Source organism: Azolla caroliniana, unplaced genomic scaffold, assembly GCF_043228905.1.
Source record: "Azolla caroliniana isolate FFs.n. ecotype wild unplaced genomic scaffold, voAzoCaro1.0.p SCAF_3, whole genome shotgun sequence".
Classification (NCBI taxonomy): domain Eukaryota; kingdom Viridiplantae; phylum Streptophyta; class Polypodiopsida; order Salviniales; family Salviniaceae; genus Azolla; species Azolla caroliniana.
Window position 1 is genome coordinate 24,894,565 of NW_028230438.1, and position 14,576 is coordinate 24,909,140.

Genomic DNA, 14,576 nt, shown 5'->3' on the forward strand with positions numbered 1-14,576 from the left:
TGGAAATATCATCACCCCTGGTCCTTGCCCTGACCATTTCTTTTGTATATAGCACTCTGGGAGTTCAAAACACTATTTATGCTCTTGCTTGAGGCAACACATATACTTGACGGCTTGGGGGAAAGTTTGTTCACGTTTTGATTATGGGAATGATTTGTGTTTTAATGTGAGGTACATAATGATAATGTGTCTTGATGAGGGAATTGACCTTAGTTTTTTTTTTTTCCAAAAAAAAACTCCTTCCATTAGTTATAAAATTTTAGAAATGGGATCATTATGTACAAATCCCTCTAGGGACATGATAGTTCCATCTTATGTGGATGCCCACTGACTCAAGAAAGGGAGAGGATGACCATTGTTGGATGAAGGCTATTCGTTGTCTTTCAACTCCATCAGAGCCGCCATTGAGGCCATCATATTGGCTCTTTAGAGTGGTTACAATTTCACTCCATATCTCTTGCAGTAACATTGTTGGATGCACGGTTTGGTTGGAGAAGACCCGTCTACACCGTTATTTCCATAGAATCCAGAGTGTTATTGGGTTGACCAATTCCAATACAACTTGAGATTTGTCATTAAGAGGAGTTGAGTGGACATTGCTGTTGGCGGAGAAAAAAACCTCTTGTGCTTTTATCACCAAAGTCCTCCCCTCCTCCTGATGCTCGTATCTGCCAACTAGGGTTTGCCAAGATAGCCAACATATATTACCCCACTTGATTGAGCCTTGCACCTGGCATAATTGCAACAAGCAGCCAACCCCTAACCATATTCGATAGGACGCTAGGCAGTCCCATAGAGCATGTCGTATTGATTCTATTGTATTTGGGCACTCTACACAATTAGGAGAGCTAAGGTTCCCATGTTGCCATGCTCCCATAGGTAGTGACTTATGTATTAATAGCCATTGGAATGTGGTAATTCGCCTCGCGTGTTGTTGTTTCCAGATTTTTTGCCAAAACTTGGTGATAATTGTGTGAGGAACTTGATATGTGTGCCAAACCTTTGCAGCAGCCGGCTCTCGGGCAGTTTGAGCAGCTAGGATGCGGTGACCCAATCTAGTTGTGAATTGGAAAAAAGGGATGGGTTTGCTTCCTTGCCCCGTCCCGTGTAAGGATCACGCCATGTCCATTGCAAAGGATCCCAACTGACATTACGGAGCCATGTGTTTTCATGAGTACATGAGTCAATCGGGTTGTACTTTGATCAGATCAGGGTCTACAATCCATTTATGACCAGTATATGCAAGTACTCAAATTGCGTTATTCTGTGTGGGCTCAGTGTCTCGCAATTCAGAGCCTTTGATCCTGTTTGGTGTTCCCCTACCTCTCGTGATCAAAGATCCCTCCTCCTCGTAGCCTATCCATTTCTCCATTGTCGGCCTTTGAGTAGCAACTTCCCTAATCAATAGTGTTAATGATTTTCGATCTCATAGTCCATCCGCCCATGATTCCATGGAGTATGTTGGCTTGATCTTGTAGTGGCAATGACATAAACCGTCTCCAACATTCTATACTTTTTCCTGGGCCTTCTGCAATGTATCCCCATGACAACCCCTTACATGATCCAAGTAGTTGATTAGATTAATCCTTGATACATGGGTTCCATAGGATACGTTGAGGGAATTGACCTTAGTTATGAGTGACTAGATGAGACATGAAGTGATGTTTTGAAATATTTGTAAGTGGGAGACTTGAGTCTTGCATAAAAGCTCTTATAATATTTGTCACCATATGGATATCAATATGTAATAGTGAAGGGTTTTGTCATTTAAGTTCTTCTAATATTATAAACGTATCATTACATTTGGCGGGAATTTGGGGAGGGCATGTTTGCCCTCTTGATAGAGCAACTTTGAAAAGATGCAAAATATGTTCATATGATGTCATATTGGGGTCAAGTACTCAATTGTGCTCCTCAAAATGGGAGTTTAAACCATGGTATGGTCTTAGAATTTAGAATGGAGCTTGGAGAGGCTTCGTTAGAGCAACCAACACGTGCATACTTTGTTGCAATAAGGAGATCAAGGATAAGGAATACATCAAACTATGATGTGAAGCATTTACTTAGTTATCATTTGGCTAAACCCTTTGTTGTACTAATGAGTTCAACTCTCTTGTAAAGTTATTTTTCTATCCTAGAGGACATTCTTGATGATAATAGTTCACTATCATCTAGTAGTTTAAGCTCTTCTATATGTAGATTTATAATGAGCATATTCAAAAACTGAATGGGAGAAAGATATGACTATGTTTCTTTGGTAAAACCTAGGTATCAAAACAAAACCACCTCCTACTTGGTGCTTATGGAGATGAAGATAAGGTTCATTGAAATTAACGCTATCATGAGGGTCTATGCCAAAGTTATAAAAATGAAGGAAATGTGAGCATATAATTTACAATTTACAGACATGGAAATGCAACCTCAAGATTTCAAAAACTAACAAAATAAAATTATGTAATCTAGTCATGCGTAAGTCTTTAAATGACCAGGTATAATTTGTTTGGGATTACTCATAGAAAATATGCACATGGTAAACATCGAGTTTCATCTTTTGAACAACGTAACAACAAAATGTGAAGCATGGAATAGGACAATCAAACTATAACAATACCATCCCCTTTTAAACGGCAGGTGTTAGGACACTTATTGAGAGATGTTCAAACATGACCAACCCCACCTTTTCATCCCCATAGCCTCCTAGGATAGAAGAGCGATCATGCTCCTCAAAACATGTAACCATGAACCATTCATTAAGAATGAAATGTGGCAATTCCTAACTGAGGACCAAACATGCACATCATGTTGGAATCATGAGATTGAGGATGAAAAACATTTCATACTCAATGCATTGTTAATATAATGGTATAGTTCCCATCGCTCACCACACACTGCAACCACCTCTGAAGAAATGACAAATAGTGAGAGGAAATCCTATTTTTTAGGAACCCCCTTCACTAGAGGATAATCCTATCATGTAAGTATTTTGGCATCATGCGGACAATAATACACCCTCTCTCTCTTTGCTGGGAGCAATCATGTGGTGAGAATTGTTGATGGTTACCTAAGAGAGTTATGAGTATAGTTTAAGGAACATCGGTTGTTGGAGCAAGTTCCTTTCATTTGCATCATGAAATTGCAAGCCTCTTGTCCTACGAGCCCAAAGACTATATAATCTTATCGTAACTTCTCATTTACAAGCTTCTTATTTTTGTGCAAAACTTTACACCATCGTAACGATAGATACATACCACCATTACATAGTTAAAGAACAAAAAAACAAGACAATATTTCAATATGATCTCAAAAATTGAGATTTTCTCTTTCCTTGATTATGACTATATGCACAATTGCTCGACCAACCACCAACCCACTTCTGTATAGTCACATAATGGAAATAATAGACACAAATGGTTTTTGCTTCTACGACTTTATTTATTCGTCATGGTTAAATTACTTACTAAGTCTCTCCACCCAAAAGGCTTAGTTGTTCCATTTGGGACCATGCAATTAAACAAATGCATTTTCTACATTGATTTGTTGATCACACTAAGCATGATACCTTATACATGGATGGATAAATAAGGGTTTTATTTATTTTTGGAAAAAAAGGAGGGTTTTAAACAAGTCTTGGTGGGACCAAGTTTTGAAAGCCATTTAGTTTTAAGGACAATATGCGTACACTCTTTCCATTTTTATTTTTATTTTTGTTTTTTGTGTTGTTTTCCTTTATTGATATTATGGACGTGTTCTTGATAGGAACAAACACACACTCCCTACATGGCCCATGGAAAAAAAAACACCACCACCTCTATTCATTCTTCTTTATTCAATCAAACAAGGAGCACATGGAGCATATGTATGCACATTGCATTTATGGGCCAAGCACAAATACATTTTTCCCCCTTAAACGCTTGGGAAATCACATATTAATGGAGCAAGCAAAGTAGTGTAATGGAGTTTTTAAGTATGTATGTTGAGGTAAGTGCGAAGTATACATAACAAGCATGGTGTACAAATAGAAGTTTCAAACGGGGTGCGAAAATGTACTAGTAATTATCAAATAGGGGATGGTTGACAAGAATCTTTTTCTGGTTAGGATGATGGTAAAGCGGAGGGGGTAAGAGCCATATTGCGAATTCTAAGAAAGATTCTTGCTTAATTTTTCCTGATTGGTAAGGATAGTAGGGTAGGGTATCGAACCAATAATTTATTGCTACCTTGCCGCGTATCGAAAAAACAATGATAGTGAGCACACACACTATATATATTGCCTTCTATTGAAAAAGTTATGTTGCATTCATTACCTTACATAAAATATTCCAATACTGTTAATACGTCAATCATCCCGAGCATTTTATCAAATACCAAAGATCAAAATATTGAGATTTGCAGATGTTAGTTTCTAGCAAATGAGCTTTATTAAATCCTCTAAATGGTACATGCAACACGAATTACCATGATAACCCTCAAGGTTATAGTAGAATGTCGATACGATTTATCAAGTTGCAGTCTTAAACCGTTGATGTTCTTGATGGTTATATGGTGTCTGTAAAGGTATGCCACATGAACACGCACGTCGATGGTGAAGACGATTGAACAACGTCAAGAACCCCACAACCTTCCGAGTTCTCGTAATAGCAGACGTGTTGCTTGTCATGAATGTGTGTTTCCTAGAGCCAACATTTTAAGCGTTAATGGTGTTGAGTGTCGAGACTCTTCTTCTTGTGATACATTGTTAATCCCCATTTTTCTGTTAGGAATGTTATTCATTGTGGGCAACACAATTCTTTGGATCGGGCTTGATGACAAATTATGAAAGCCTCAAAAATGCTATTTTCACTTCAAGTTTTATGCATTCTTGTGCTTTAGTTACATTCTCATTTCAGGTGGGTTGAGAGATATATTTTTTATTGCATTTATTTGATGGACATTTACTTGTCACTTTGCTAATCATGAATGCTTGCATCCACACATGACGTAAGAATGGCTCAAAAAAGTCTTATATTAACGTACAAAAAATAAGAGCGATCATTTCTTAGAAGCTACGACGAAAACACGATGCCTTTGGTGTCATAAAATATTGTTATAAGTGTAAAACCCAATTTTCATATAAACATGCGATGATGAGGCTTGAACGAAATTTTGTGTTTCCAATTGCAACGGATCCGTTCATATATATGCATGGGTTTGCAAAAAAAAAATTGGGTGTATTATGAGGACAAGTTCCCATTATTATAGCATCTCAAGTACATACTCATCCAATGGCCTTTATAGTTGGTAGGTTTGTGACACACTGACATGTATATGATGTTCGTTTTTAGTTTGGCTATAGATTCTAAATCATAATGCTTTGTAGTAACTCAATCTGAATAACAAACAATCATACTCTTGCCAAAGCAATAATATCAACACTAATTCAATTAATCTACAAGGAAATTTCTTATTGCACATAAAATTATAATGAATATAACAATTAGAAAAGTTTGCGTCTTTACAACAAACTTGATGTCAATTAGAATACCATTGGGTGTTGGATTGGTGGTTTACATTGTGGCATCCAGGTCATGCATTTGAAAGAATGTATGTTTGATTCCACATGGGCTTGGCCTTTGTCTCACGAATCATGTTGGTTTCATAAGGAAATCAATATATCTAGTTGCCAGATGAGACAACATTTTACGACATAATCTCTTGTTCAATCTCATTGGCCATGTTGGCCTCTTATTGATGTTTCGATAACTTTCTTGTCCTCTCCAATCAATCGAGAAACTTCATCTTGACAAAAGTCAATAAATTCTTAAAAATACAAATACTTCATTGACAATGTCAAATTCACATTCGGTAGAACAATCAAGGTTTTGCTACTAAGCAACAAATGCTAACAATAGTAACGTGTCTCATAAAATGAATAAATGACTAAAACCATAACGTAGTTTGTGTTCTATCTATTGATGAATACAATTTAATTTAATCTAGATGAAATAAGAAGTGCTCAAAAATATTGGATTGAGAATCATTAACTTGATAGAGATATTTGATGCATTGTTGGAAGCTTTGTTGAGGCAAGATAGCAGACACTTACAATGGACAACAACGCCAATGACCGACGGTCTCAAATTACGTAACCGATCGATTGATCGATCACATGCTTCATGTGTGGGGAGCAATGCGTGTCTCGAGTAATAAACAAGATTGATATGAAGCATGAAACGCTTCATGTGGGGGGAAGGAGCAGGGTATTATGGATCAAATTAATGATAGGCAAAATAATAAGAGATTAAGGGTTCTTAGCCACATTGACCACCCTTGAGCAAAGGATATGAGATAACCATACCACTGAATATCACCTTATGCTATACCTTGGTTGTTGAAATAACAGATCTAAAGCAATGAGCTTGGCCTCACCAATAGAGTCTCAACAAACATCTCAAGATGTAGAGCAATGAAGGGGAGTACTAGGCTTGCTTTTACAGAGCTCAACACTTAGAGGCTCCTAGACTAGGCCACCCCACGTGCTCCCAACGTGTGACAAAGTCCATCTGGGTTTCTGTCCTAGCAGTTCCTAGGATGGCCACTTTCCTGATGGCATGTCATAGATCCATCTGGGTTTTGTCCTAGCAGTTCCTAGGATGGCGACTTTCCTGATGATCCTACTCTTAAACCCGTTACAATCAGCTACAGGATCGGTTTGCAGAGGTAATGCATACTGATATAAAACGGGGGAGGCTCCCCATGGTCAGAAGAAGGCTCTTGTGGGCGGTCATTCTTGGGTGATGGACATACACGATCCATGATGGACCCGATCACAAAGCAACCAATGAGACCCTCACTACTACTACTACTACTACTACTACTACTACTACTACTACTACTACTACTCCTCCTCCTGATTCTCCTTCATGAACAACTAGATCACAGATGAAGTCATCATCATCATCAAAAGGGAGAAGTTCAAATGGTATTCAACTCTCTTTCTTTCTTTCTTTCCTTCCTTCCTTCCTTCTTCTTCTTCTTCTTCTTCTTCTTCTTCTTCTTCATGCATTGTAGGAGAGAGAGACTCAGAGAAAGAGAGAGAGAGAGAGAGAGAGAGAGAGAGGGCCCCATCCATTCATTCTATTCTTCCTCCTCTTTCGCCACTCTGCAGCCATCATCATTCTCTCTCTCTCTCTCTCACACATTCTCTCTCTTGACTTCCTCCTCCTTCCTCTTCTTCTTCTTCTTCTTCTTCTTCTTCTGCTTCTGCCATCGCCCACATCCAAACTAAGCTCGAATCCTCGGTTTTTCTCTGCTTTCCGATCCAGCCTATCCAGACACTCTCTTGAACATTCATCATCCCTCTCTCTTTCTCTCTGAAAAAGCTTCAAAATTTAACCTAATCTCTCTCTCTCTCTCTCCATCGGAATTCTAAGAATTTCTATGGCTATAGTAGACTCTTCTTCTTCTTCTTCTTCATCATCATCATCAACATCATCATCATCATCAACATCTTCTAGGATTTTTGATTCCTCTTCCTCTCCTTCCGATATAGGAGACTCCCCTCCAACAAAGCACACGGAGGATCAAAGCCCCCATCTGGGGAAAAATCCCAATTCAGACCACAACTCGAAATCGGAAGATGATGAGATTCAGAAGAAGCCCAATTATGAGGATGGATCGAGTCCGGATCATGGGTTTGAAACCGAGATTCCCAATGGTTTTGTGACTGGGAATCTGTCCGAGAGTGTTCCAAATAGCGATTTTGTGTCCGAGACTCAGAATTATGGGTCTGGGACTTCTTCTACTGGGTCATTGTCTTCAGAAGGTGGACACGAGAATGAAAATGAGACCACGGAGAAGGAGACTGAGAATGGGTTTCATAATCATAGTCATCATCACCACCACCACCACCATCATGCACCCACTATGCAAGAGCTCGTAGATTTCTTCTCGAAGCTCAACCCACATGCGAAAGAGTTCATCCCACCCTTGTCTCATGCCAATTCGGAAGAGATTTCACCCGAGAATGCCAACAAAGCTAACAACAATCGCAAGGTTAGCTATGATTCCAAACAGTTGTTTTCTTTGTATATACATCATTAAAATCCTATTTCTTTTGATTGTATATCTATTGTGTTTTAACATCCATCTTATATAGCATTATACACATATTTGGATTTGACGTATACACTATTTAATTGTCACTGAACTAACACAAGAGAAGCCAGATAAAGCTCTGTAACCTCATAAAGAACATGCCGACTGTGGTTATTGTAATTTACTAGATCAAATGTTGGTGCATCTGCATTATGTTTTGCCACCCATAATATTGCATAGAAGTATACACATTATTGAATTGAGGAAACATATTGTTTGATTCTCACCAAAAAACCCGCAAGGAAATCTAATAAATTTAAGCAACCAGATGATAAAGAACATATCAGTGTGGTTTCTATAAATGTGCATCCATGAAAATGAATCCTGATTATCCGTTGGTCTCATCCCACACATAAGTGAACTTGAGGATTAGATTCTTGCCAAAAAGGAAATTGAGGAATAGTACAATGCTATTATTGGCATAATGTGAAAACGAGGGGTAACATGATTCAATTATAGCCGGAAAACCACAAGGGAAATCTGGTAAAGTTTGGCAGTATATAACATATCATTGTGGTTTGCATACCTATGCACCAATATAATTTCTCTTTCATTATTCTTTAACAGCTGCTTTTGATGGTTGTATGCACATGACCCAATATTGTGTAATAACATGATTCTATTGTAAAGTGAAGTTTTTAAAAACAATATGTAATCCATCGCATTACATATGGGCATCTGAATAAGAGGAACACATTCTTAACTTAAACCAGTCTGGCTTCTTTAACAATGCCCTGGTGGAAATATTATCTATATCAGTTATTTGGTTGTAAATAACTATGAGTTTGGAATTTGAATAAACTTGCCTATGTAAATTAATCATTGCATCAGATATGGACTTCATAGTGATCAGTCAATCCATGTGTAATTTATGGGCTTCCTAATGAAATATAAGGAGGTATTGCAAGTCTATGCATTTTTGTGAGGTTAACTAAGAAACCCTTCAATCTTACTCAATGTTGGGATTGTATTTTAAGTTTTGTGAGACATAGAATTTCAATTTAAACCACCATGTGCAACTCATTTATCCTCTATGAGTTTCTTAATGAGAGGTGAAGTACTATTGCAAGTGGACAATTTTCATGAGTTTCACAAGGCACTTCATTAATATTATCATTTGTTTTTGTATACTGTGATCATATTTAGCTTCATAATTTCGTCACAAATCTAAACTCAATTTGAACTGGTAAATGTTCTACTATTTACACTAATATCACATATTTGGTTTTATTAATGTGAGTGTCATGACTGATATATGTATAGAAGAAAAATGGGTATGGTACCAAAAAGCGCAGTGCCAATAGCAGATTGCATAGAGCCCAATGGGACGATAGCATTCGCCGGACAGTTTATGTCTCTGACATCGACCACCAGGTGCGGACAACGTCCTAAACTTGTCAGATTCTCATATTAGCTCTTCTCTTTGCAACATTCATACATTAGAATTGAAAATTTCAAATGTTTGATATATGCATAGAAAGTCAACATTATGATAACATTATGAAGGTGCAATCCTCAAAATTTGCATACTTCTTGATAGAAGAACTGACTTTCACTTTTAACTCAAAATGAATGGCAGGTCACGGAAGAGCAGCTTGCAGCTCTCTTTCTTTCATGTGGACAAGTAAATCCTGTCAATAGCATGCTATGTTATGATATCAATTCACCTGATTGGATGTTTCATAGCTGATTTATTCAGTGAATTCTTTGACAGGTTGTGGATTGCCGTGTGTGTGGAGATCCGAATTCTGTTCTTCGTTTTGCGTTTGTAGAGTTCACTGATGAAGGTGAGCAATAATATCTGATGTGATAATATATGGAACGCGTTGCACATTTAGAAACATTTACTTTACCTCTTATATGTACTGCTAAATATGATTACCTTCTCTTTTCCGCTCATGGAACTTTTTATAAGTTGGTACTCCCTTTAGAATTAGGCCACATGGAAATTCTGAGGGATTAAGCACAGTTTTTATTAATAAGACCTGTTAAAATAGAAGAAGAAAAGAAACATTCACATTATACATTTGGTGCTTTTGCTTTTCCAAAGACGGAGCTCGCAGGGCACTTAGTCTTGCTGGAACAATGCTGGGCTTTTATCCTGTGAGAGTTTTACCCTCTAAGACTGCCATAATACCAGTAAATCCTACATTTTTACCTCAGGTATATTTTGAACTTCTAAAGGCACTAGGGACTTACACAAGTTTTTTCTCATATTGTCCTTGAGACTGCTTGTGTCAAATATGTATGCGTCCTTTTTGCAGTCTGAAGATGAACGTGAGATGTGTGCAAGGACCATTTATTGCACAAATATTGATAAGAAGGTAGATGTTTGTGTTCCAGTGCAGTATTGTTTGGATTTCTTTTATCATGTATTCTAATTGTCTTAGATTGGGGGATCCAAAATTATTTCTTGTAGATATCACAGGCAGAGGTCAAGCTATATTTTGAAAGCGCGTGTGGCAAGGTGCTTTATGTAACACACTTAGTGATTGGGGTTGTCAAGCAAGTAGATACATACATTTAATACTGTCTTTTGTTTGTTTAGGTTGCACGGCTTAGACTGCTTGGGGATCATCGCCATTCCACACGCATTGCTTTTGTTGAATTTGTCATGGTATGTATCACAAACTAGTTCTATTTTGTGCAATAAGAATAATGTGAAATATGTATGTATTTAAATCTTGTGACCTGGGATAGTCCCATGAGACATGAACTATTGAAATTTGATGACAATACTCTGATTTATGTCATGCATAACCTATGGCAACTACTGTGCCCATATGTGTCTATTCTTTTTTGCCTGGATTCAGAAGTATTTATGTATGGAACATGGTAGAATGCAAGGTTTTGGTATATGACCTCTTCCTTACTAATTCTCTTCTTCTGATTATCAAAGAAAGATGTTTCTATATATCATAGAGCGTGACAATTGTTTCTGGTTGGTCATGCTGAGTGGGGTTGTGGAGTCACATGCATAGATTCCATTTTTCGTGGACCTGGTTCTCTAGGGTTTAAGTTAGTCGTTGCCCAGAGTTAAGTTTACTCAATATCTAGGGTTAAGTTATTGAGAATGGCATGTAGCATCCCAATTCCATACTGTCAAGCACCATTCTTTGTAACGCAAGGTGTTCACTAGTTCCCATCTCACAGGGCATGGCAGTTTTTCCAATTTTTGTGGTCATGTTAGATCATACCAAAATGTGGTTGTGGAGCCAGATCCATAAGCTTCAATGTTCCGTGCATGCCTTGAATCCTACGGTTAAGCTATTTCGTCGGCCATCCATTGCATCTAGTGTCCCAATTCTGTACCACCAAGCATCATCTCTCTGAAGCTTTACATGCCATTCCTTTGCCTCTCCCACGATCCTCACAATAAAAGTTTAGGTTTCTGTATGTAGATTCACTTAACTTCCTCTTAAAGCTAAACTCTTGTTAACTCGAGTAATTTAGCCCTAAAGCCCGAAACATGGGGTATTTTCTGGCCCTTTTTGCAAGCCAACTCAGTTTACAATGGTGAAACGTGCTTAAGGCTAAATATACATAATGTGGCAATCAGGATGATAGTAATTTAAATTTTATGCTCTCATGTGAACAATATCTTGATGATGAAAAAGTGAACTCTGAACAAAAAGATATTGTGTGGATGCCTGATTGGTCATGTGGGAAGACTCTTCAAAGTAAACCAAATGTGAGGGCAGAAATGTAGCATGACACAAGATGTTCACGTTGTCCTTATGTGATTTTGTCCATGAAAAAAGTATGTGTAGTATATATCTGGAAAATTTTCAAAACAATGACATTGACAGTTTTTGCCTGCCCTAAGAAACATGGAAATAAGCATAATTTGTTTAGGCACATAACATAATCAATAAAGTGATGTGGAAGGAATATAATTTTCTTTCTTTTATCTATTTTATTTTTTATCCACAGGCTGAAAGTGCTATAGGTGCTCTGAATTGTAGTGGTGTTTTGCTAGGTACACTTCCAATCAGGTAATTGTGTGTTATCATATGAAATTTCTACCTTAACATTTCTCTCTTTCATCAGAATTGAACTCCTGAATCTTTGCTTAAATGTGAGGGCTCCATAGTACTAGACCAATCTCTCTGCTTGTGTCAAAAGTTAAAACTATTATATATTAAGCCATATCCAACTTGTTTTTGTTTTGCAGGGTTAGTCCATCAAAAACTCCGGTAAGGTCTTGCATGGCAAGGCCATTCTTCATGTAAAATCTACTACTATTACAATTAAAGTAAAGGATGGAAATTGGGAAGGGTGACAATCGATGATTACATGCTCTTCATTTCAGAATGCACAAGCCTTCTTTTCAACTGGTCTATTTTGTCGGGTGCTCTACGCTACTTAACAAATCATTCATACATCTATAGAGGGTATAGTTCCACTAAAAAGTTGTATACACCTAGATGTAGTTGTACTACCTTTGTTTGCAGGAAAAGAGTTGGAAAGAGACACCGAAAATGGCATTCAATTTCACGCCGAACTTGCATTTTAGGTGTCATTTCCTTCCCTACGACTACTATTTTTAAGTTAATCGGTTTTTCTATGTCCTTTTATGCCTATCCTCATGTTTCCCTGGGGAAGGATTCCCTCCCCCTAGTTTTAGTCTTGACCAAGCCATGCTCTTGTCAAGATAGTCCAAGAAAAACAAGTGACACCAAGTTTATAGCCACGTGATTTTCGTATGCACACACATCTTTTTTGTACCACAGAGCCGAAGAGCAAAAGACACAATGGGCTATTATTATTTTTACACAATGCAAAGACAATAAAGGATATTTTGCCCCATGTCTAAGGGCAACTTTTTTCTGTTTATGTTGGCTTGTTTGTTTTTGTTCAAGCTATTTCCATAGGTGCAATTTATTATTTCAAATAATTTTGTTGATGTAGCACAATAGTCTTTAATATGTTATCATATATTTTGTTAACAAAATCTAACCTTTTAGTATTATTATCTGAAGTTAGTAAACCTTCCTCTAACTTTGTTCAAAGAATTGAAGTCAAGAAGTGTCATTTGCACATCTATTTTGCTAGGTCAATCACAAATGTAATCTCTCCCTATCTCTCTTTTGGTAAAAACACACTATTATATATTTTTTGTATGTAAAATCCACTTGTTACAACACTTTTTAGTCTCCTCTACTTATCTATACTATGTAGGGAGAGGGATGTCTTCTAACGCCACTAGAAAACCTGAAGATGTATTTGAGGACATGATCCCCACATGCTCTAATATCTAGAAATTCCACATAAGAATACCTTTCAACTTCTTCATGTAGGCATTCACCCCATGTTTACTATCAAACGTGAAAGCATTACGCATACATATTCCAATTGTGTTGCAATCCCCAATATTGTAAAAATTGGAACAATATCTCCATCTTTGCATTTGTACCATTTGAACAATCTCTCTCTCTCTCTCTTTCCTAAGTAGCTTACTCTACTGGTAAGTTCTTAGACTACTATTCATAGGCCTTGGGTTTTAGATTTGACTTTGATACCTTTCTATTACATTATACATCTTTTTCTTGATTTACTAGGTGCCATTTTGGAATGTAGGGGTTGAACACATGACCTTCTAGTCTTTGTTAGACAACTTTACTAGTCAATATTGCCAAAACAAGCTCAGAACATTAGATGCAAGGTGCAAAAACCTATAATCCTCTCATCTAGTTGGGTTTTGATCTTATGAAATGATTTAAGAGATGGGAGTGAAAGATGTATTTGAACTCTTAAGTGATGCTAGGAAGTATGTGATAATTGAGGATGGATTACTAGAGGCGCTAATAAATGAAGTGACAATCGATAAAATGTCAAAATTGGAATATTACATTGAAAGTAGTAACCTTCAATATTGGCCCCAATACAAGGTAAAAATGGTAGAACTTATCCTATCGCATCTAACTATCCCCATGAACCTTGGCCCTCATAGAGCCTTAACACATTTGAACTCACAAAAGCTAGGTGTTGAGGTAGCATCATAGCATCATTGCCCAAACATGAAGATACACATTGAAACCCTAGTGGAGGATGAATATAGATTAATTATCACATGCTTAGATTATATGGTAATTGTTGAGAAATATGACGACTTGTCACACATGCATGATAATGTAAGTTTCATACTCAAATGCTCACCAATAAGGGTGAGCACACTAAATATTAAAAACTATAAATTACAATTGAATGTTGATGTTAAAGTTCAAGTGTTACTTTTTTTGCTTTTTACATTTGGACAACAAAATTATATCGGAAACAAATGAAACAAATAGGTGAGAGGATTAGCATGGGCAACATGAACACAAACCTTTTTAATTAGGAAACCATAAACTCTAAGTGACTACACTTACAGGTAAGATCCAAGTCTCAACCAAATAGTTCCATATTACGTCAAAAGCTAGCTATACCAATTTCATTAATGT

At 37.2% G+C, this 14,576-nt stretch overlaps 1 protein-coding gene across 1 annotated transcript; it reads left to right on the top strand.

The window, feature by feature from the left end:
* The first annotated feature begins 7,181 nt into the window (after positions 1 to 7,181).
* On the top strand, positions 7,182 to 12,965 carry LOC147866804 (polyadenylate-binding protein-interacting protein 8-like). Its single transcript, XM_087317294.1, has 10 exons — positions 7,182 to 8,031; positions 9,397 to 9,507; positions 9,713 to 9,757; positions 9,848 to 9,920; positions 10,184 to 10,296; positions 10,398 to 10,457; positions 10,553 to 10,600; positions 10,682 to 10,750; positions 12,067 to 12,128; positions 12,308 to 12,965. The coding sequence occupies exons 1-10, from the start codon at positions 7,417 to 7,419 to the stop codon at positions 12,363 to 12,365; spliced, it is 1,254 nt and encodes a 417-aa protein (XP_087173420.1). The 5' UTR covers positions 7,182 to 7,416; the 3' UTR covers positions 12,366 to 12,965.
* Positions 12,966 to 14,576: the final 1,611 nt, after the last annotated feature.

Coding starts and splice junctions, on each gene's coding strand:
- LOC147866804 (XM_087317294.1), top strand. CDS start 7,417: ATGGCTATAGTAGACTCTTCTTCTTCTTCTTCTTCATCATCATCATCA. Junction 9,758..9,847: donor TCTTTCTTTCATGTGGACAA/GTAAATCCTGTC, acceptor ATTCTTTGACAG/GTTGTGGATTGCCGTGTGTG. Junction 10,297..10,397: donor ATCCTACATTTTTACCTCAG/GTATATTTTGAA, acceptor TCCTTTTTGCAG/TCTGAAGATGAACGTGAGAT.